The sequence below is a fragment of the Crocodylus siamensis genome, chromosome 4, assembly GCF_052110815.1.
Source record: "Crocodylus siamensis isolate JL-2025a chromosome 4, ASM5211081v1, whole genome shotgun sequence".
NCBI classification, from domain to species: domain Eukaryota; kingdom Metazoa; phylum Chordata; order Crocodylia; family Crocodylidae; genus Crocodylus; species Crocodylus siamensis.
The window spans coordinates 164860225-164884571 of record NC_143398.1 but is presented as its reverse complement, the minus strand read 5'-3'; the positions used below and the strand labels follow the sequence as shown (position 1 = coordinate 164884571).

Here is a 24347-nt window from a genome sequence, read left to right as displayed (position 1 = left end):
GACGGGGCATTGCTGAGACTAGGGGGTCAGTGGGCACAACCGTTGGAGGCCTCAAATGCCTCTACACGAATGCTCGAAGTATGGGGAAGAAGCAGGAGGAACTTGCCCTCCTCCTAGCTGTCACCAGCCCTGACATAGTAGGGATCACAGAAACGTGGTGGGACTCATCGCATGACTGGGTGGTGAGTGTCAAGGGCTATAGGCTATACAGGAGGGACAGGATAGGAAGGAAAGGTGGAGGAGTAGCACTCTACATCAAGGAGGAATATACTTCCTCGTTAATCAGCAAGGGGGTAGAGGGGGGGCACTCTGAGGTGCTCTGGGTTAGAGTAAAAGGCAGTCCAGGGGAGAGAGACTTAACGGTGGGAGTCTACTATAGACCTCCCAACCAGGGAGAAGAGCTCGACCAGGAATTCTTAGGTCAGCTCACAGAGGCAGTGAGGGCTAAGGATGTGGTCATCATGGGGGACCTGAACTTCCCAGACATCTGCTGGGAGGAGCAGTCAGCCAAGTCTGATCGCTCACGTCGGTTCTTAGCCAGAGTGCAGGACCTCCATCTAACCCAGGAGGTGCACAGTCCCACCAGGGGAGACGCCTTGTTGGACCTGGTGCTGGCCACGGGTGATGACCTGGTGAGGGGGCTGCGGGTGATGGGCCACCTGGGAGACAGTGATCATCGCTTGCTGGAATTCACCATCCAGCGTAAGGTGGCAAAGGGCTGCAGCAAGGCAACAGCCCTAGACTTTAGGAGGGCTGACTTCAACAAGCTAAGGAGGATCGTTGGGGAAGCGCTGAGGACCCAGAGGGGAAGGGAATCAGATGTTGAAGGGGAGTGGTTGCTCCTTAAGGAGACGATCCTCCATGCCCAAAGGGAGGTAATCCCAACAAGGGTCAAAGGGAGCAGGAGGGCACATAAACCCCCATGGCTCACTAAGAGCATCCGGGAATGTCTCCTTGCTAAAAGGGAGGCATACACCCAATGGAGAGATGGGGTCATCACCAAGAAGGACTATGTTACAGTCGCCCGAGGATGTAGGGGGGCAGTCAGGAGGGCCAAGGCAGAGACGGAGATAGGACTAGCTTCCCGGATTGGGGACAATAAGAAGTCCTTCTTCAAATACATAGGGGGTAAAAAGAGGGTCCCGGGTAATGTGGGGCCCCTGCAGGACACGATGGGCAACTTAGTCATCACGCCAGATGACAAAGCTAACATATTTAACGATTTCTTTGCCTCTGTCTTCCTAAGTAGGGACCAGTTCAGCCACCTCCCTGCTGGGCCCCCCTCAGGCCCCGGGAGAGACACGCCTGGGCCAGGGGTTAGCGAGGAGTTAGTTAGGGTACTTCTGGAGAGGCTGGACGTGTTCAAGTCTGCTGGTCCGGACGATCTTCACCCTAGGGTTCTACAGGAACTGGCCGAGGTCATTGCGGGACCCCTGGCGCGGCTCTATGAGCACTCGTGGTGCTCTGGTGAGGTGCCGGAGGACTGGAAGAGGGCCAATGTGGTCCCTATCTTCAAAAAGGGAAAAAAAGAGGACCCGGGAAATTACAGGCCAGTTAGTCTTACCTCAATCCCGGGTAAGCTCTTTGAAAAAATTATCCTGGCACACATCCAGGAGGGCCTTGCGGGGGAATGCATGCTCAGGGGCAACCAACACGGGTTCATCAGTGGCAGGTCTTGTCAGACCAACCTGGTGGCCTTTTACGATCAGGTCACCAAATCATTAGACGCAGGGGTTGCTGTGGATGTAGTCTTTCTGGACTTCCGGAAGGCTTTCGACACTGTCTCTCACCCTGTCCTCATCAAAAAGCTGGGAGACTGTGGTGTCGATGCCCACACGGTCAAATGGGTCGCCAACTGGTTGGAGGGCCGCACCCAGAGGGTGGTAGTGGATGGGTTCTTCTCAACCTGGAAGGACGTGGGCAGTGGGGTTCCGCAGGGCTCGGTCCGCGGGCCCGCACTGTTCAACATCTTCATCAGTGACTTGGACGAGGGGGTAGAAAGCACCCTGTTCAAGTTTGCTGATGACACTAAGATGTGGGGGGATGTGGGTGCACTAGAAGGGTGCAATAGGCTACAAGCTGACCTTGACAGGTTGCAACGGTGGGCGGATGAGAATAGGATGGGGTTTAACACTGATAAGTGCAAGGTGTTGCACATGGGGAGGAAGAACCGGCACCACACTTACAGGTTGGGGAACTCCCCTCTTGCCAGCACGGAAACGGAAAAGGATCTTGGAGTCGTCATTGACTCCACGATGAACATGGGCCGGCAGTGTGGGGAGGCAGTCAAGAAGGCCAACCGTACCCTGTCATGCATCCACAGATGCATCTCGAGCAGGTCCAGGGAGGTGATCCTCCCCCTCTATGCGGCACTGGTCAGGCCGCAGCTGGAGTACTGCGTCCAGTTCTGGGCGCCACACTTCAAGAGGGACGTGGACGATATGGAAAGAGTTCAGAGGAGGGCCACTCGTATGATCAGGGGTCAGCAGGGCAGGCCTTATGAGGAGAGGCTACGGGACCTGAACCTGTTTAGCCTCCACAAGAGAAGGTTAAGGGGGGACCTTGTGGCCTGCTACAAACTGGTCAGGGGGGATCAGCGGGTATTGGGGGAGTCCCTGTTCCCCCGTGCGCTGCCAGGAGTGACCAGGAATAACGGTCACAAGCTGGCGGAGGGTAAGTTTAGATTAGATATTAGGAGGCGCTACTTCACAGTCAGGGCGGCTAGGGCCTGGAACCGGCTTCCAGGGGAAGTGGTGCAGGCTCCTAGCCTGGGGATTTTTAAAAGGAAGTTAGATAAGCACCTTGCCGGGGTCATCTGACCCCGGTGCTCTTTCCTGCCAAGGCAGGGGGGTCGGACTAGATGATCTACCTAGGTCCCTTCCGACTCTAGCTACTATGATATTATGATACTATGATACTATAACAGAATGCAGTTCAACAAGGAGAAATGCAAAGTGCTGCATCTACGGAGGAAAAATGTCCAGCACACCTACAGCCTAGGAAATGACCTGCTGGGTGGCACGGAAGTGGAAAGGGATCTTGGAGTCCTAGCGGACTCCAAGATGAACATGAGTCGGCAGTGTGACGAAACCATCAGAAAAGCCAATGGCACTTTATCGTGCATCAGCAGATGCATGACAAATAGGTCCAAGGAGGTGATACTTCCCCTCTATCGGGCGCTGGTCAGACCGCAGCTGGAGTACTGCGTGCAATTCTGGGCGCCGCACTTCAAGAAGGATGCGGATAACCTGGAGAGGGTCCAGAGAAGGGCCACTCGTATGGTTAAGGGCCTGCAGGCCAAGCCCTACGAGGAGAGATTAGAGAAACTGGACCTTTTCAGCCTCCGCAAGAGAAGGTTGAGAGGCAACCTGGTGGCTGCCTATAAGTTCGTCAGGGGGGCACAGAAGGGAATTGGTGAGTATTTATTCACGAAGGCGCCCCCGGGGGTTACAAGAAATAATGGCCACAAGCTAGAAGAGAGCAGATTTAGATTGGATATTAGGAGGAACTTCTTCACAGTTCGAGTGGCCAAGGTCTGGAACGGGCTCCCAAGGGAGGTGGTGCTCTCCCCTACCCTGGGGGTATTCAAGAGAAGGTTGGATGTGTATCTAGCTGGGGTAATGTAGGCCCAGCACTCTTTCCTGCTTATGCAGGGGGTCGGACTCGATGATCTATTGAGGTCCCTTCCGACCCTAGCATCTATGAATCTATGAACAGTTCACCTCACTCAAATGCCAGCAAGAATCAGTTGACCTGACACTTGCTGCATATCTCAGCACAGGCTTTGCTTATGCTCTTCTCGGAGTAGAGCTTCTGCAGCCTGCTGTCTGCCATTTTTGAAGGGCAATGTAGGGAACAATGTAGGAGATGTCCTTCACATGTTCCCCAAAATCACCCCCTCCTCATTTGTAAGTTTAGTCATTTTGAGAAAAACAATCAGTGCCATTGAAGCGAATGCAACACATTTAGTTAAAAGCTTGTAAAAATCCAGTGAAAGCTTTGCTGCAAAGGGAGACTCGAAGTCTGCCACTGTGCTGCTTGGAGGTAGGGCGTTCTGCAGAGATCCTTCCAAGGATGAGTTCTAGTTTGCCTCTAGTTGCCATGGAGATATGGAATGCCCCACTGTGAAAGATGATGTTGAGGAGGCTAAGAATACATGCATACACTATTATTAAAGAATACTATTTAATCCATAGAAAATCTGCAGTAGTATTACTACACCGTTTCAAATTATTACAGTAGGATATTTTAAACACTTTTAACATGGTCATCTACGTTGACCCCTTTTATGTGACACCGAAATGTAATACAAAATAGTGCTCTTCTCACACCTGAGCATGCTTTGGTTAATCAGTGAAACCAGCATGCAAAGAGAAGACAAAATAATATCTTTGGTTGCTAGTATAGAACAAGTAAGAACACCTTTTAGTTGTTCCGTTTATGGTTTTAATTGCCGTGAAAAAGAAACATAACTATAACAATACAAAAATGTAAAAATAAACTTGTTGAGTGCATCTACACGTGCAATTAATGTGATGCAATAAACTCTGGAGCAGTTCAAGCTGGAGTTAACTGCTCCCAGGTGCAGTGTCTACACATGCACCCAGGACAGCAGCAATTTGAGCTGGGGTAGAGCAGATCCCCAGCTGGTTGAGCTGAATGGGTATAATGTACACCCACAGTAGCATCTACACATGCATTTCAGCACAGTATTCTGCCATGAGACAGTACCACCCCTGACAGTACTATCCTACGGTGGAGTTCACTGGTTTACTGTGCCCTAATACTGACACACGTGTAGACTATAATGCTTCATCAAGGAGCTTATTGGTCTACTCCACAACAGAGCGCACATGTAGCTACACCCACAATGTCCGAAAAGTGATGTGATCTCCAGTCAGCATATAAGGAAAAGATATAGAAATCCCAAGTGTCAAACCTACCTCCAACAATTTGAGATTATCCAGGTCAAGTGAAGGTTCTGATGCTGCTGCTTCCATCATGTTCATACTGTGCAGACCTTGTTTATGGTCCCCTATAGATAATATGAATCACAAGTTCTGATAGTTAAGGTATCGGGCCATATTACAAATGCAAAAGTTTAAAGAGCTATGTTGTCAGCAACACTATACATTGTGGTGAAGAATATTCCAGTTCAAGAGTTGTCTTGCAAATCCTCCTCTCCAGCATTAGTAAAATTCAGGTGAGAAGACTACATTGTTAGGAAAGTAACGATTATTTGCTGCACAACTATTTCTTCGTATGTCCACAAAATGCCATTGCAACTGTCCTCACAGAAGGCTTGTAACTAGACTTTCACCCATCCCATTGAGCTGAGGTTTTATGGAAAAAAAATGGATCCCAGAATACAAACACAAAGGATTCCTCATAAAAACTGGTGTATGTACAATGACCTGGAATTACCCCAAAATGCCTGACTGAAGAAAGTGGGGAACATTATACACAAAACGGCAATAGGGGGGAGAAAGAAAAAAAAAAAAAATCACTGTGCGAAAGTCAAAAGAACAATATGGAAAAAAGAGAAAGCTCATGAAATACTACCTGCAAGCATCCTGTATCCAAAGAAGAGAGCAGCAATCAAAACAGCTAATACAGATACTGATGCCAAAGCAATAACTATAGTCTCATCTCGGTGAAAAGAATGAGATGGATCTGAAAGAGAAGATAAAGAATCTTTGTTATCTTTATTAATAGCGTGTGTGTGTGTGTGTGTGTGTGTGTGTGCGCGCGCGTGCGTATATACACACTTTCATCTGCATATGCACATATATTATTTGTACATTAGAAGAAAATAGAACCATACTACACATTATATGAATGAGAAATCATATTCGGTAAATATTATGTCCATAATTAATTTTTAGCCATCTAATTAAAAAATGAGATTAGCTCAAACACAGCTGAATGCCCTATCTCTGCCCATTTTCCAAGTCTATTTTCTGCCAGTTTGGAAAGAGGGAAAACTCAAGTAAAAACTGAATCCTAATCTTCCATATGGCGAGATACAGCACAACCACGCAGGTTAACTAGCCCCGTTTTGTAGTTGGTATTTTTAACAGAGCTTGTTGTGAACAGGGATAAATAAGTTTTGAATATTTGGGGCAGAACAGAAATTCCAAGAAAGCTTCTTGTTGAAAATGTATTTCATTTTGAAACGTCAAAACAAAAAGAGTTGATGCATTTGAAACTGTGTCCAAAATTCTAAAAAAGTTTAGTTATTTTCCCATTTTGTGTCCAAAATGTCCAAACAAAATGTTTTGACCCATTTCAACTCAATCTTTTTTGCATAATTAAGAGAAAGGGGGGAGAACTGTCTCTGCCTTCTCTCTGCAGAAAAACTTAACACAAAATGGCAAAAATTCTAAATAAAATGAAATAAAGTATCTTGAGTCATTAAAGTTATAAAAGTATTGGAATTTTATTGAATTTGAAAAAATGTTTCAGTTTAGATTAAAGGATTTTTCAGCAGGGGAAAAGTTAAACTGACTTTTTATTAGCTCAAATGCTTCACCTTGGTGCTTCTTGAGTATGCGTTTACAGTCTTGATTTTTCCAGACAAATCCCAATCCAGCATTTTTAACACAAAAAGTGTATTACCACAAATATTCTTCTTGTGTCAGAATCATTGGAATGTGGTATTACAAGACCTCACATACATTGGCCTTAATCCAACTGTGAGATCGGTGTTTAAACTTGTTGCATGTGTAGCTCCAGTTAAAATGATTCCTTCTTTATTTTAGAAATCATGGATGACACCTGTTAAAAGCATGTTTTTAAAATGCATTTGAAGCCTAGACTTGGAATATATTTTAGGTAAAGGTCTACAAACATAAAAACTGAAATTTCATTGCGACCAACCATAGGTCCGGTCCATCTTGAGAGAGTGGATGCTGAAAGGAAGAATGAACAGGATATGACCAGGAGTTTTTGCCCTGTTGTTCTCCAACACGCAGCCTCCAGCATTTAAGGTCTAGACTATTCTGATTCAGAGGCTGTAATCCTAAATCCCATGTTCAATAGCTACTGATGTACCCAAGAATTTGTCCAATCCCTTTTTGAATCTGGTTAAACTGTCAGCTTCCACAACGTCTTGTGGTATGAATACCACACTTTAATTACACACTGTGTGAAAACGGACTTTGCTAGTTTTAAATTTACTACCTTCTAATTTCATTTTATGATCTCTAGTTCTTGTATTGTGAAATTGTAAATAATAAATCCCTATTTAGTTTCTCTTTACCATTTATTGTTTTGTAAATCCTTATCACGTCCCTCCCTTAAGCAGCTCTTTTCTAAACTGAATAGGCCTAGTCTCTTTTGTCTCTTCTCATAAGAAAGCCCTTCCATACCACTAATTATCCTTGATGCCCTTCTCTGTACCTTCCTTCATTTTTCTGTATCCTTACCCTTTGGGATTTGTGGGGACCAAAGTTGGGCACAGCATTCAAGGTGTGGATACACTACGGATTTATAAAGGGGCATAATGATACTTTGTTTTGTTTGCACTTCTCTTCTTTTAATCGTCCTTAACATTTTGTTTGCCTTTTTGATAGCTGCCAAGCACTAAGCTGATGCTTTTAGCAAACAGTCCATGAGTCCCAGGTCTCTCTTCTGTGTGGTAACACCTAATTTAGAGCCCATCATGGTGTAGGTATAGTTTGGGTTATTTTTGCCAATATGCATCAGTTTGCACTCATCTACATTGAAATTTGTGACAGAGTACCTTTTGTATCTGCCACTTTAAGGCAGAGAGCAGGCACCTAGCAGGTGCGGGCCAGCCCTGATGAGGCAGCCATTTTAGATCCAGACACTCAGCTGAAGGAACAACAACACCCAGCTGAGCTGCTGCTCATGGAAAACCTTGGAGGTAAGGGAAGAACAATGGAGATGGTAGAAGTTTCCTAGGGGCCCAGTGAGATCCCAAGCCCTAGAGAGAAGGCTTGGGCCTAGTTAGAGCAAGGCCAAACCTAGGCATGGGGGCTACCAGCTTGTAGGCCTACATAGGGGCCAGGGAAGCCCCTGAGTAGAGCTGGCAGGGGTGAGGCCCAGGGCTCAGGTGAGCCCAGTGGAGAGAGGAGCTGTTCCATTAAGATCTTTGGGGGGCTCTAAGCAAGCCCTGGGGAAGAGAGCTGTATGGTGGGGCCCAGAAGGGGACCTTTGTTGTCCGTGGAGGGCAGCAGATGCTAGGCTAAATCTCTGATTCCTTGACTGGTCAATGTAAAGAGGCCGGAGCCGAAGGGCAACTGTGCCCACCATGAGGGGCAGGCCAGGGCTACAGAGAGCCATCTGGCACCCTGACTGGCCTAGAGGTGGGACCAGGGCTTTAAACAGACCAAAGGTCCTCTCATAGTATCATAGTGCTGAGGGTTGGAAGGGATCTAAACAGATCATCAGGTCCAACCCCCTGCCCAGGGCAGGAATAAGTGCCAGGGTCAGATCGCCCCAGCCAAATATCTTGTTCAGTCTCCTCTTGAAGACCCCCAAGGAAGGAGAGAGTACCACTTCACTTGGGAGCCCATTCCAGAGCCTGGCAGCCCTAACTGTAAGGTAATATCTCCTGATGTCCAGCCTGAACCTGCTCTCTAACAATTTGTGCCTGTTATTCCTAGTAACCTGAGGCTCCAGGAATGGTGCTTTGAGGAGGGCTTTGGCTTCCTCAGTCATGACCGGCACATCACAACGAGAGACATGCTGGGATGGGATGGGCTCCACCTTTCCCCTAAAGGTAAGCATGTGTTCTCTTCTAGGTTGGCGGACCTCCTCCAGCAGACTTTAAACTAAGCTCGTTGGGGGAAGGGGAAGATGAGGGTGGAGGAAACATCAGACTGCCAGACCAAACAGCACCCACAACTACAGCCCAGCCCAGCCCAATGAGTGAAGCGAATAAACAGGTAAGAGATAGGGGCCAGGGTAACGCTCAGACTAGGGGGTCAGTACACACACCCACAGGAGGCCTCAAATGCCTCTACACAAACGCTTGTAGTATGGGTAACAAAAGCAGGAGGAACTCACCCTCCTGCTGGGTGATACCAGCCCAGACATAGTGGGGATTACGGAAACGTGATGGGACGCAACGCATGATTGGGCGGTGAACGTGAAGGGCTATAGGCTGTACAGGAGGGACAGGATAGGAAAGAGAGGTGGGGGCGTGGCACTCTATATTAAGGAGGAATACACATCCTCGTCAATTAGCAAGGAGTCAGGGGAGGGGCACTCTGAAGTGCTTTGGGTTAGAGTACAAGGCAGTCGAGGGGAAAGAAACTTAACGGTGGGAGTCTACTACAACCAGGGAGAAAAGCTTGACCAGGAATTCTTGGGTCAGCTCACAGAGGTAGTGAAGGCTAAGGATGTGGTAGTCATGGGGGACCTGAACTTCTCAGACATCTGCTGGGAAGAACAGTCAGCCAGGTCTGAATGCTCACGTAGGTTCTTGGCCAGAGTGCAGGACCTCCATCTAACCAGGGGAGATGCCTTGTTGGACCTAGTGCTGGCCACGGGTGATGACCTGGTGAGGGGGCTGCGGGTGCTCGACCACCTGGGCGACAGCGATCATCGCCTGCTGGAATTCACCATTCAGCGCAAGGTGGCAAAGCCATGCAGTACGGCAGCGGCCCTAGATTTTAGGAGGGCAAACTTCAACGAGCTAAGGAGGATAGTTGGAGAAGCGCTGAGGTCCCGGAGGGGAGGGGAGCCAGGTGTCCAAGGAGAGTAGTCGCTCCTTAAGGAGACGATCCTCCAAGCCCAAAGGAAGGTAACCCCAACGAGGATCAAAGGGAGGAGGAGAGCACACAAGCCTCCATGGCTCACCAAAAGCATCCGGGAATGTCTCCTTGCTAAAAAGGAGGCTTACACTCAATGGAAAGAAGGGGTCATCACCAGGGAGGACTATTCTGTAGTCACTCGGGGATGTAGGGGGGTAGTTAGGAAGGCCAAGACAGAGATGGAACTGGGACTAGCTTCCCAGATTAAGGACAATAAATAGTCCTTTTTTAACTACGTAGGGGGGGAAAAGAAGGTCCCGGGTAACGTGGGGCCCTTGCAGGACGGGTTGGGAAACTTGGTCGTCACACCAGACGGCAAAGCTAACATGTTTAACGAATTCTTTGCCTCCGCCTTTGTAAGCAGGGACCAGAACAGCCACCTCCCTTCTGGGCCCCGGGGGAGGCACACCTGGGCCAAGGGTTAGGGAAGATTTAGTTAGGGAGCTTCTGGAGGGGTTGGACATATTCAAGTCAGCCGGCCCGGATGATCTCCACCCTAGAGTTCTAAAGGAACCAGCCGAGGTCATTGCAAGTCCCCTGGCATGGCTTTACGAGCACTCATGGTGCTCTGGTGAGGTACCGGAGGACTGGAAGAGGGCCAACGTGGTCCCCATCTTCAAAAAAGGCAGGAAGGAGGACCCGGGAAACTATAGGCCGGTTAGTCTCACCTCAATCCTAGGCAAGCTGTTCGAGAAAATTATGCTGGCACACATCCAGGAGGGGCCAGCAGGGGACTGCATGCTTAGGGGCAACCAACACAGGTTCATCAGTGGCAGGTCCTGTCAGACCAACCTTTTGGTGGCCTTTTACAATCAGATCACCAGATCATTAGATGCAGGGGTAGCAGTAGATATAGTCTTCCTGGACTTCCAGAAGGCTTTTGACACTGTCTCTCACCCCGTTCTCATTAAGAAACTGGGGGGCTGTGGTATAGACACCCACATAGTCAAATGGGTCGCCAATTGGCTGGAGGGCTGCACCCAGAGGGTGGTAGTGGATGGGTCCTTCTCAACCTGGAAGGACGTGGGCAGAGGGGTTCCGCAGGGCTCAGTCCTCGGGCCCACACTGCTCAACATCTTCATCAGTGATTTGGATGAGGGGGTAAAAAGAACCCTGTTCAAATTTGCTGATGACACTAAGATGTGGGGGGACATGGGCACACTGGAAGGATACAACAGGCTACAATCAGACCTCGACAGGTTACAAGGGTGGGCGGACGAGAATAGCATGGGTTTCAACACAGACAAGTGCAAGTTGATGTACCTCGGGAGGAACAACCGGCACTATACCTACAGGTTAGGGAACTCCCCTCTTGTCAGCACGGAGGCAGAAAAGGATCTGGGGGTCATCACTGACTCCAAGATGAACATGGGCCGGCAGTGTGGGGAAGCAGTTAGGAAGGCCAACCGCACCTTGGCATGCATCCACAGATGCATCTCGAGCAGGTCCAAAGAGGTGATCCTCCCCCTCTATGCGGCACTGGTCAGGCCGCAGTTGGAGTACTGCGTTCAGTTCTGGGCGCCACACTTCAAGAGGGATGTGGACAGCATGGAGAGGGTCCAGAGGAGGGCCACTCGTATGATCGGGGACAACAAGGGCAGGCCCTATGAGGAGAGGCTACGGGACCTGAATCTGGTCAGCCTCCAAAAGAGAAGGCTGAGGGGGGATCTTGTGGCCTGTTATAAACTAGTCAGGGGGGATCAGCAGGCATTGTGGGAGTCACTGTTCCCCCGAGCACCGCCAGGAGTGACCAGGAATAACGGTCACAAGCTGGCAGAGGGTAGGTTTAGGTTAGATATCAGGAGGCGCTACTTCACAGTCAGGGCGGCTAGGGTCTGGAACCAACTTCCAAGAGAAGTGGTGCAGGCTCCTACCCTGGGGGTGTTTAAGAGGAGGTTAGATGAACATCTTGCTGGGGTCGTTTGACCCCAGTATTCTTTCCTGCCATGGCAGGGGGTTGGACTAGATGATCTACCTAGGTCCCTTCCGACCCTAGAAACTACGAAACCCTGGGTGGTGCCCGAGGGAACAGAGCCTCACCCAATTTCTGCTGGTCCCCCCGGTGAGTTTGTAAATGGCTGCAAGATCCCCTCTCAGCCTTCTTTTGTGGAGGCTGAATAGGTTCAGGTCCTTTAGCCTCTCTTTGTAGGGCCTGGCCTGATGACCCTGGAACATGCAGGTGACCCTCCTCTGGACCCTCTCAATGCTAGCCACATCCCTCTTGAAGTGCAGTGCCCAAAACTGGACTCAACACTCCAACTGTAACCTGACCAATGCCACATAGAAGGGAATAATCACTGCCCTGGACCTGCTTGTGATGCATCTGTAGATGCATGACAAGGTGCGGCTAGCCTTACTGACTGCTTCCTTGCATTGGAGGCCCATGTTCATCCTGGAATCAACAATGACTCCAAGAACCCTTTCTGCCACTATGTTGACAAGAAGGGCATTCCCCAGCCTATAGGTGTGTTGCTGGTTCCTTCTCCCTAGATGCAGTACCCTGCACTTTTCTGCGTTGAATTCCATCCTATTCTCATCCACCGCATATTATGTAAGCCTTGACATTTTAACCCTGCTAAAAACATAAGAAACATAAAGGTTATTAAGAATTAGCATAAGAAATATAAAGGTCATTAAGAATTAACATAAGAAGCGTAAAAATTATAATACAAAGCATATCACCTGATATTATAATATCGATAAGTTAACTAAATAACCAATAGAAGTAAAAATTAGAAATGCATATGTATAAGTGTTATCATATATAACTAATAGTAAAGTTATGTTAGATGCCTCACTTCCACCATGGGGACAGTTTTGTATCTTTTGTCTAAAAAAAGATAAGGGACTCCTTTTAAATGAGCTGTTGACCAGTTCTGAGACTAGTGAATCAGGCAGCCGCACCTAGCCTCCGGGTTAGAGAGCAAGGGCTTTATTTGGGAACCTCGTGAACCAACAGACCTCCTTTAGTTTATGACTTTGTGAAACAATAAAAGTTTTAAATTGAACATCCAGGTCTGAGCCTGTGCTTAATTCAGTCCTTATATAATTCAGCATCGAACTCACACAATCTGGCGCAGCGAGCAGGGTAACTCGCACAATCTGGCACAGCGAGCAGGGTAACTCGCACAACTAGCATTCACAAAAATGATAAAGACACTTGCATACAGCTCCACTTTTTCCATGTTGTGATTCATACAAATCTCTTTCAATGCGTATGTATCCAAATAAATGACCATAACATTTAAATGTGCCAAGGCACATTGTATAACTCATTAAAGATAATTACTACATATAAATAAGCACCTTTTATTTTTTAATACAAATATGAACTATAGAGTCATAAGCTCCCCTCCACAGCTTCTTCACTGTAGCTCTAGTTCATATAAGAAGCAACATCTTTCCTTTGGATTAGGAAATTCAACCTGAATATTTATTTGATATATACCATCTAATCCAATGGCTTCTAAACAAGTTGCACAGCGGAAGACAATCAGTTCAAACTAAACCCACAAAATTCAGGGCCTCTGGCTAATATAAGTTTTGGGTTAGCTGATTATATCTCTAAACTGGAAAAGAAGTCATATATATGAAAGGCCACCCAAAAAACTGGCTTATTGCTTTTGAACTGTCAAGACAATTATGGGTTTACCGCTCTCTGCCTTCAGCTCCAATATTTTTCTTCAAGTCATGATATGCGTTGACTTTAAACATTCTTATATCCTAATAAATATTCTAATTTCCTTCTCAAATTAATCATTAATATTTGGGTATTTCTTTAAAGGTAAATGCAAATGGCATGAATATGCCTGCAAAGGCTTCAACCTTAATGGCAAGTCACTCTAAAGCTCCACAGACAAGTGTGGGAAACTGATTCAGCACAGTGTGGTACCTTGAAAAAGAGTGTATAAAAGAAAGGAAGTTTGTGGGGAAAATATTCTGAATAGTACTAGCCCTAGAAACAACAGTTCCAGCCATCACACAATTACAGAAGCACCCTCATGGAGGCTGATCTTAGAATTGTTATTTAGAAGGTAAAAGACTGCTGTAATAATATTTGTAAACGATTTCTAGATCCTTAAGCAACCACCATCTATGACTACTGTGGAAGGAGGATCAAAGGCAGCTAAAAGATGCCTTCAAGCTTTGTGCTTGAACTGGAAGGCAACAAGTGCAACTAACAGGAGGAAAGTTACATAGCTAGTGAACCTAGAAGACACAACATTATTTAGATATGTAAGTCTATTTCCACTTGATCATTTCATGTGACCTTTAGGCCCTGAATCTTAAACATTTCTCATGCATTAGGCTAGTTTTATAATTCAGTAGAGAGCATTGTGCACTACACCACATGGAAGAAAAAAGGTTTAAAAGTGACCACAAACCATAAGTGACAGGAAAAACTAGAAAATATGCTGCCGTCAGGAAAGAAGAGTCTGTGGTCTCTTATTATATAACAAAAGAACACTTAATGCAAACTGGGCACCAGCGATACTAAGTGCTGTATCATGGCCATTAAACCACATCCAATCTTGGGGCATATGCAAAGACCAGAAATAACTGTGGGAGTCTTAGAAAGTGCTCCAATTCAACCAGAATAGCTCTAGCAAACACTTAGCAATAATTCAGGTGAAACTTTGAAAGCACTACTTGTTTCTGTCATGCTTACTGAGAAAGAGAGAAAATAAGATACGCTGTAGCTCAAAGGAACGAAAAACTCTGGAAACAGAGTTCTAGTCCCAGGTCTTCTACTGACTTGTTAAATAGTTCTGTATAGTTCATAACCTTTATTATCCATTAAGGAATTATAGCCTTAGTGGGAGAAAACTATTGTTAACTATTTTTTTCAGATAACTCAGGAGTAATAAAAGGTTACTTGAGGCAGAGTTAAGAATAGAAACCAGTTCTCTAAAATAACAAAAGCATGTCTGCTTTTGAGAATGAACATGCATAATTATGTACTCCACTGTGGTGTCTACATCCACTGCTCTTCCATGCTCAGATCCCAGGGGCAGGAACAGAATCTAGGAGTTCGTATGTCAGTGGTGTCTTACAAAATACACTGAGCGAGACTGTTAACTGTGTTGCCCTTTGTTCAATAGGGTGCTCAACATAGAGGCTAAAGATTGTGTCAACTAACAGTTACTCCCGTAGTTTGATTAGATGAGGCTAATCCTGTAGATGGTCCAAAACCAGGTAAAAATAGCTGGTGACTGTATAATAAAAGACCATCATACTTCACATATACAAGGGACTGAATTAAAATTGCTCAGGTAAACCTAACTTGTGATATTTTCCAGCTTGAGTGCTTGACTTGGCTGTCTGAGCATTCTTTTAACTTCCTACAGTGTGTAATTTGCCACACTTGTCAAAACAGAAGAATTCACCAAGTACTAAATCCACACACATATGTAAGATGAAGTTTAAAACACAGATGCCAAATATTGAAACTGGCTAATTAAATAAATTGAATAAAATATCATCTGGTGGTGTGATATCACCCTGGCAGTTGTGTCCTTGTTCCCTCTTGTCACTGTTCTAAATTTTTCTGAAATTTATTTTTCCATCTCAGAGAAACACCAGAACAAGAACAGTTGTTACTATTTTTACATGACCTTTTAAAAATAGTGATCACCCACTTTTGGCTATAGAGCAGCAGTTAAACTATTCTAGTACATTGCTGACTTCATCATCAATAAGAAGTTTGTGTTCAGATTACATGAAAGCTAGTACAACAGAGCCTGTGCAAAGAGAGAATTCTGTCAAAGATGTATAAAAATAATTTGATAATGCATTAAGATGTAGGATGTTAATTCTCCTATTATTCAATTATAAAAATGAATGAGTAATTTAAAGTGATTCCAACATTTCTGATACACCTTCCGGGCACTTTTAGAGATCTCTTTTGTCCCTTCTCTAAGGCTCTCTTGCTATATTGTTTTCCAAAGGCTCCCACAATTTTTGAAAAATATTTTTTTAAACTTCCTAACTGAAACCATCTTTCCTGCTCACCTAATTTTCTTAAAAGAGGAACAAAATGGATTAAAAAAGTAATGGTAATAATGATACCATGGGATTTTTCCTGAAGCATCTCCAAATATTTTCCTTCAAACTAACTTTTCCACTGGTAAATTTAAGGTTTTCGTCTTAATAAAATAACAATGCAAAATAAATATTTCGATCTGTTTATCATAGAGATCTATAAAGATATTTACATGTATATTTAGAAAAAAGTTGCTTTTTTATGTTAGCCCTCAAAAATGTATGAAAGAAAATGTTTTCTACGCTTTTTCATACTTTAATATTTGCATACGTCCTATTAAAAAAGGACTGCTTATACAATACACTGGCTGCTTTTTAGAGCAAAATTTTGCATCTTTAAAGTGTTTTACCAACTTCAACTAGTCACCAAAACCCACATGCAGCAGTTGTATAACTATATCCATTTTGTAGAAAGGAAAGCTGAAGCACAAGGATTAAGAGACCATGGGTACATCTATATGTGCAACCCACAGTACAGTTGTTACTGTTGTTCATTTAGTTCTTGCTTTAGGAAGTATTAAATGATGGTACACAGTTATTTTTTAGCAGCCACGTCATTATAGCAATACACTGAGGTAGCTTGTCACTACAATGATGTAGCTTTGGTGTCGCAGTTTCTGTCCACCAAAGCTACATCACCGTAGTGACAAGCTACATAGCTGTAGTGCATCACTGTAACGATGCAATATCTTGTGTAGACGTGCCTCATATCTTATTTAAGGGTTCAAATTGGGCTAATACGCAGCAGCAGCAGCACATAACAGTGCTTTTCCTAGGTTGTTTTCTGTGCAAATTACAATAGAAGTTTTGCCACTGGGAAAATGTACTTATCTTCCTCTAATAGCCCACAAAGAACAGCAGGTTACTACCGTTATCACTTACTGTCGACTCAAGTAGAAAGGGTCTGTGCCGTAAATCTAAAATGTTCCAAGTCTGCCGATGAACTGTGTGGTCTATATGGAGTATCCATGTTTTCAGTTTGCTTTAAAAAACAGGATAATTCCATAAAACTATATTACAGGATTATTCAAGTCTGTGAAATAAAGCAGATGGATGGTACTCAGATACTGAATCAGGTGTGTTTAATTCATGAGACTGTTATAGAAGCTGGAAGATGTAGCATAAATGAGACAGGGAACAGCAGAAAGAGGAAAGACGCTGTCATAGTAAGGGCTCTTAAATGAAGAACTGGATTCTATTCCTTCCTCTGCCAGAATTCCCACAGGACGTTGGACAAGCTACTCAGATCAAAATGCTCAGACTTTCACTGCAAATTCATCTTTTGGGAGTCCTAGCTCATCATCACTGAAATTTTCAAACTGGATTTGGAAAAAGTGATGACCACTCAGCGACTACAATAGAAGTCAACAAGAACACTGAATGAATCAAAAGCTATGAAATGCCATTTTCGCTAAAAATTCAGTCCATATGTTTCTTAAATCTCAATATCTACAATTAGTCTATACTTTTTACACTAAAGTTTCAGCTCCCCATCTGTAAAACAGAAATTATAATGCCATCTTACTCACAATGCTTAGGGTAACTTTGGAAATAGTTGTGGAAATTCACTGATGTTTGTGAAGAAATTACTGTAGTAATAAGTAACACAATTGAGCCCATGAGGAAATGTAGTATCTCTAGCTTCAGAGCAGAATTTAATAGTGTGTAGTGAATAAGCACACACTGAATGATGAGAGTGAAATTCAAAGATAACCAGCTGCTCATTCAATTATTGCAATCCATGTGGGAGTCCCATGGGAAAAAAATGAAGTAATTAAAGCTTGTATCATAATGCATACACACATAAGAGTGATATATTAAGGTTGCAAAGCAAACCTAATATTGCTTTTTCTAACTTTGAGTGCTTGACTTTGCAAATTTAACATTCTTTTTATGTAGGTCTTTACACATATACATAAAATAGACAACATAGGATTCCTATATGTTATATTATGTATTGTGTATCCAAGTCAGAAGTCTTGCATACACAAAATAAAACAGAAGTAAATATATAACATATATAATATGTAAATAAATAACATTATATTACACTTCTATAGAAGTGTAAAAAAAAGATTGTGTTCCAATAAGTATACACAGGAGGGTGAGTATATGCAGTAAGATTATATAAGCTACCTTATTCACAGTCTTGTGCAACCCATGATCTTACCATTCTAAAATCTTTACCATCCAAATGTACTCCAAATATTACCTCTCATTTAGAACAAAAATTTCAGTCCCCAACCTTTAGGTTTGCAAAGAAAATATTACTACATACACAACAGGCCAGTATCATCTTTCTGATTCTTCTGACAGTCTGAAAGCATTGTTGATAAAAAAACAAACAAGGAACATGAACATTTAGGATCAGAGTGAAAAAAAATACTAGCTTAGCTCCAATTCTCCAACAGTATTTAGTCATGTTTAACTGTGTGCCGTAACACTGACACCCGCTGTTGTGGTTCAGTGGTAGAATCCTTGTTTGCCATGTAGGTTTAATTCCTGGAGACCCAGGTTTAATTCCTGGACTTGCATACAACTACAGCCACTGGCAAGTCTGGGCAGCCTCAACTCCTCCATATTTCTGCCTAGGAATGTGAGTTGAAGGTCCTGGTGACCTCTTGTGCTTGCACTGTGCTCCAGAAGGATTGAAGGCTGCCTACTACCAGTAATGCCCATTAAATAAATGGAACTATTTATAATACATAACGTTATACCTTCATATAAGTTCCTGCATGATCAAGAAATGGATAAATAATATAACATAAACAGGACTCCACAGAGGATCAAAAATTTAATGCTATCCTAATGACAGTGTCTTTGATAATATATAGTTAATAAAGTTATCTCAAAACGGTTACAGAAACAAAATCATAAGAGTTGGAAGATACCTTAATGATGATCACCTAGTTAAACCCCCTGCATGGATACACAATGTGCTTTGAAACCATCCAGCCAGATGTGTATTTGTATTCAGCCTCTTCTTGAAAATCTTCATTGAAGGAAATTGCACTTCCTCTCTAGGTAGCTTGTACCATTTATTATTATTCTTACAGTTGGAAGGTTTTTTCTTAGATTCAATCCAAATATGATTAGCTGCATCAAAAAAACCCTACTGCCTTACGTTCTGCCCTCTGCGGCAAAGAATAAGAGTTGTTCTTCCTCCTCTTTGTGGCAGCCTTAAAAATATTTGAATGCTGCTAACATGTCCCCCCTGAATCTGCTTTTCTTCAGACTAAACAAACCAGGGGCCTATACACAGAGCAGGGAGGCTGTTCTGATGCTCTGTAATTATAGCACATTGGAGCAGATTTGATTAACTGAGTCTGCTGAAGTGTGGCAATTACCGTGCTCCAGCAGACTCCAGCATCACATACATCAGGATCCCTGCACTGAAAAAAGGCAGCAGGGGTACTTTAACTAAAGCTTGTGCCATTTTTCAGCTCAGGGACACAGATACACATGATGCTCTCAGAGCCTCTAACTAAAGCCCCCCCCCACCCGAGCATGTCTATAAATGCCCACCTAGTTCTATCAATTTTTCCTCATTGTATTCCATCCCCTTTACCATCATTGGTGTTGCCTTTATATTTTTTTACGGTTTCTTTAATCACCTTCTTAGAGATTCATACATTGTAAGGCTGGAAGGAATCTTGGAAGATCATTGGGTCCAGCCCCCTGCACCAAGCAGGAAAGACAGCTGGGGTCAGGTGACCCCAGCAAGGTGCTCATCCAATCTCCTCTTGAAGACAGAAAATGCTGCCCTAAGAATAATTTAATCATTACTCAATAGAATGATATTTTCCTCCTATGCTTTGCAGAAAATTCTCTTGTTAATAAAGCCCAATACTGCATTTGTTTTTGTGGCTGCATCATATTGCAGACTCATGTTGAATTTATGCTCCACTGAAGCCTATAGATTCTTCTGAGCAGTACCACTGGCACTTACTCCCATTCTGTATTTGTGCGCTTGGTTTTCTTTCCCTAGGTGCAGCACCTTACTGTAGTTATATTTCTAATAAACAATCAATCAGTGACACTGGGGAGGGGATCACAAACTTAGGTAAAATCCGAAGTTCAAAGTATAAATATAATGCAAGACAGAGCTAAGAAACGTGTGGAACATGGCTATCAGCTGCACAGGACTGACTGCAGTCCTGCAGTGTCACAGCTTCTACACGTAGGCAAAAGGCCTGTCAAGTACAATTAATTTTAGCTACTCCTAAAATTAATTCTTTTCCCAGTGGCCCTGCAGGGCTTTTATGACATAGTGCCAACCTTCTAGTCCTCTAAGAATGAATTTATGATCATCAGTTTTTCCAGAAGTTAAAGTATTTCAGTGCTTATCCTACATTTTAATCTCAGGCTGATTGTCTTATAACAGTATAGTCTGTATGACTTAATTCCCAGCACCAGTCCCCTGATTAAACACTTCAGTTAAAATGTTTATTTTTAATTAAAATAATTAAAAAAAATATTTTATACAATTTGGATCCAACTGGCCTCCCTGGCTTACACTACCTTATAACAACAAACATTAAGCAAAATACAAAGATATAAGGCTAAAAAGAGTATAATTAAGCTCTAAACTCCATTTCAGAGTGGGCAGCTACATAACATGCTTTACTGCAGTTGACTAATTAGCTGTTGTGATGCTATTAAGCTAGAGTAAACTAACTGACTCCACTGTAGGCCACAACTGCCCGACACAAATACTATCCTACAGCTGAGTTATTTGCTCCACTGCAAAGTACATATGCACAGTGACCAGGGCTGGCTGATACATGAGGGTGCTACAGTGCGGGGTCCCTGCTGGCTAGCCCCACACTGGAGCACCCTTGAACCCCAGCCAGCCCCTCTACAGCATGCTGAACCAGGGCAGAAGCAGCTCTGGGCTGGCAGGCTGACCACGTGGGTCCCCTTCCAGCCAGGACTGTGCCGCCCTGGCTCAATGTATTGCAGTCTTGGGCGCAAACTGCACCAGAGTTTATTCAGGTGCATTAATTGCATGTGTGAATGCACCCCCCCAGAAAGTATCAGTAAAGTTACTTGAAGATCTTGTGTGTTGAGTGTGTGTGGCTTTTCTCACTAAGCCTAAGAAGTTAGCTCACATGTACTAGTGTCCATCCAGCATCTTAAAATCTTCATATGACACTGTTGCTACCAAGAGCTAAAGCCCTGGGATATACATGTATACGAAGGTGCTCTAAACAAACCTGGATTGTTCATATAGCCACTAGTGTTAATGATTTTTCAATAATTCATGATTTGAGAAACTTTCCCTCTGGCCTCCAATATATATGATGAGACAGAACAGAGTTCATTAATTAACTACTTGCAAGCAGTCTTAAAGCCACAGGCACAGATCATTTATATGGGCTGAAATTTTCATAGTTATCATTGTTGAATGCTCTGTGTGTCCTGGGCCAGATTTTTAAAGATGTGCTTTAACTATAACTTTGATTGCCAGCTGGAGTTGTGCTGGCTGGTACCTCAGAAAAACCATGCAATCATCCAAAAGCAACAGTACCAAAAATAAGTGGACACATTAAAAAAACCACGCCCACAGATATTAGAGTCAAAAGGTGAATATGCATACGTCTATAGAAAGAAGGATACATCTAGAAAACCAGTCTTAATAAACAAAATAAACAGGTCAGTTTACCTCTTAATTTCTTTGAGAGTTTTAAATTACACTATGTAACCAAGAGATGGAAGTTACCGACCCTTCTTAAATTACACTTTACAAGTTAAGTTAGCCTGTTGAGGGAACTAACAATATTAACCAAGAATAGACTTCTGTCAGTAAGAAGGGATGCTCATTTAAATAGAAAGGGCGATGTTCCATGAACTGGAGGAACAGGTGAAAAGGAATACTGTTGAGCAGTTATGATCCAAATTTGAAATACCTGCAAATTACTGTGCGTTTCAAACTAGTCGAAACGTGTGTATGGGACCAAACTGAAATCTTTACTGCATTTACAAATACCCATATATTACAGCTATACCAAATCTTTGGAAAGAAATATTATTCCTGGAAGAACTGCTTTCATGACCCAATCTTGTGCAAACTCCCACTGCCTTCTCTGCAACAGGACTGGGGCCATAGGGACTGGAAAGAGGAAAAGCATAGAAAAGATACCATTTTTCAGGAGGAGATGGTGAGACATCCTTTACACCAAAATAACTTTACCAACTAGTAGCTTCAGGCAGTTTGCTTTCATAACTGAAAACAGATGTCTTTTCCCTCAGACTTAAAAGCAAGCAATCAGTGTTTACTCCAGTCTGCAGAATTAGATGAAGCACAAAGTTGGAATGCATTTCCAGTTGTTCCACTATTTGAAGAATAGGATATAGTTTAATCAGAACACCAAAGTTTTTTCTGCCCCAACACTTTTACTGGTTGTTTTTGTTTTTTTACAATAGACTTTCAAATATATGTTGCACCTTATGCAAATGTTGATGACATTTACTTTTTAGAAAATGCCCTGAATAAAAAGAAAAAAAGATCAAAACCTACTTTAATGTTAAGATACAAAGAGAACTACCATAGCCTTATAATCCTTAGGTTTAAAATAAATCGAATCTCTTTAAGGACCACACATCTTCAAAAAGCAACATCAGTTTAAAGTGCAAAAACCTTGCTATCAAAGGTTCTGCTAATTGCTAGTACACTCACAGAACCTGCAGTAAAATACTTCTTTTTTAAGGGCCATTATCTCCCTTACATATCTGTCCTGAACTGGGGGCAAAAAATTCCATTGGTTTTGACTCATGGGTTGCATCTAGATGAGTGCAGACATTTTGTTTCCTGGAGACAAGTAGCAGTGGCGCACCTTGCTCTGCAGCTTCTTGTCCCCAGGGAATTCCCATGCCATGTGTGCTTTGGCGTGTGGCAAGTTACCCCAGGGGCAGCAGGGGAGGCTGAGGCCAGCACTGTGCTGGCCCCAGCAGCCTAACCTGAGGTCCTGGGGGCCTCCTGTGGCTGCAGCATCAGCGATCCTGATGGGACTAGCCTGGCTGGCTGCTCCTGGGAGGTGGTGACGTGGGGTGGTGAGTGGTGGCACTCCGCCCCTGCCTGCCTGCTTGCACATACCCAGTAGGGCATTCCCAAGTACCCCCAGGTGTACATGTACCCTTGGTTGACAACCCCTACTTTAGAATCTTTAAAATCATCAATCAGCCCTAAATCTCAGTACAAATCTAATGATTTTTAACTTGATATATTATCAGTTCGTCTAGTGATTTCTGAATATTTAGGATATACTATAGTCACATTTTAATGCTTTTCTCCAAAACCAAGGACTGTAATAGTAATTATTATTGTTATGTTCTTTATACTAAAGCTGAGATTCTCATGACATTACTTGGACTCTAACAAGTCTGGCTTTAAGAATACACCAAACACCATGAGACTTCAACAGAATCCTGAGAACTGATACCACTGCAACCCAACTCCCTTCTGGCTCCATAAGGGCAGCTCAAAAACATAATACAGCTTAAGTCGTATTATTTTTTCCTGTAGTATCTTCAGAGGAGTACTTGTAAGTTATAGCTTAAAGCAGATCTTGGTAGTGTTGTTTCAGTACATCAGGTCTCTCTGTGCAGATGCAAATATACCATCAGAATCCACAGTTTGGGTTTGAGCCTCAAAGGCTTTTTCAGCACGTGCAGATAAACCCTCTCTCTCCACTAAACCCTCTCTCTCCACTACCTGTGACAGAATGACGGAGGAACATCTACATATAGAAGTAGTCACTGAGATCCCATTTCCTAATGACTCTTGTTTTAAACAAGGAGCGACTGATCTGGATCCAAACTACCATATTTTCCTCACACACGACAAACATTTTCCCCAGAAACCAGGCACTGGAAATTGAAGTGCACAAAACATGCAAGAAATACAGTAAATACAGGCTCTGTCACCTACCAGAGCTAAAAGTAAAATTTGCAGGGATCCATAGGAAACAGAACAATGTACAGGCTCAGCTCCCTAGCTGCTGCTACTCATATGCTACAAGGAAAGATTTTTTCTCGTTTAATTCTGCTTTCAAAAAAAGATGCATGTATTTTGGGATGTTATAGGAGAGAAAACATGGAACATGTATAAGATTTCTCATCTTTCTTTTATTTTAAACAGGGGAAACGCTACACTGAACTGTGACGTTTTAAAAAAGATAATGAATGTGCAATAGTTTCTTTGGCAGCAGTCTGAGTTATGCAGCCCTTGATCACTTTTTGTTACCTATACATAGAGATATGGATTTGTGAATTTCAGTTTTTATAAGACCACTTCAGCTTTTAACTTTGCCTTGGTTAATACAAGTCCTGAGATTTCCATGGATTAGTTTCTAATACTACAGTGTAAGAACTACCAATCTGCCAAAACACAGTTGATAATTACAGTCTAGCTATACCTAAAGTTCCTTTATCAAGAAAAACCAAAACTGAAGGTAGACAACACATAGGAAATACTATATTACAAGATAAAAAGGTGGAATCTTGGTTACTGAAAGATTCAAA

At 43.4% G+C, this 24347-nt stretch overlaps 1 protein-coding gene across 2 annotated transcripts in view; it reads right to left on the bottom strand.

The window, feature by feature from the left end:
* BMPR2 (bone morphogenetic protein receptor type 2) overlaps positions 1 to 24347 on the bottom strand; it is a 197104-nt gene that overhangs the window by 47147 nt on the left and 125610 nt on the right. For both annotated transcript variants that reach the window (XM_090044768.1, XM_090044767.1), the window contains 2 exons: positions 5563 to 5673; positions 4944 to 5035 (listed from right to left, as the gene is read on the bottom strand). In XM_090044768.1, the coding sequence (XP_089900894.1) occupies positions 4944 to 5035; positions 5563 to 5673 (203 nt within the window). The remainder of the gene's footprint in view (positions 1 to 4943; positions 5036 to 5562; positions 5674 to 24347) is intronic.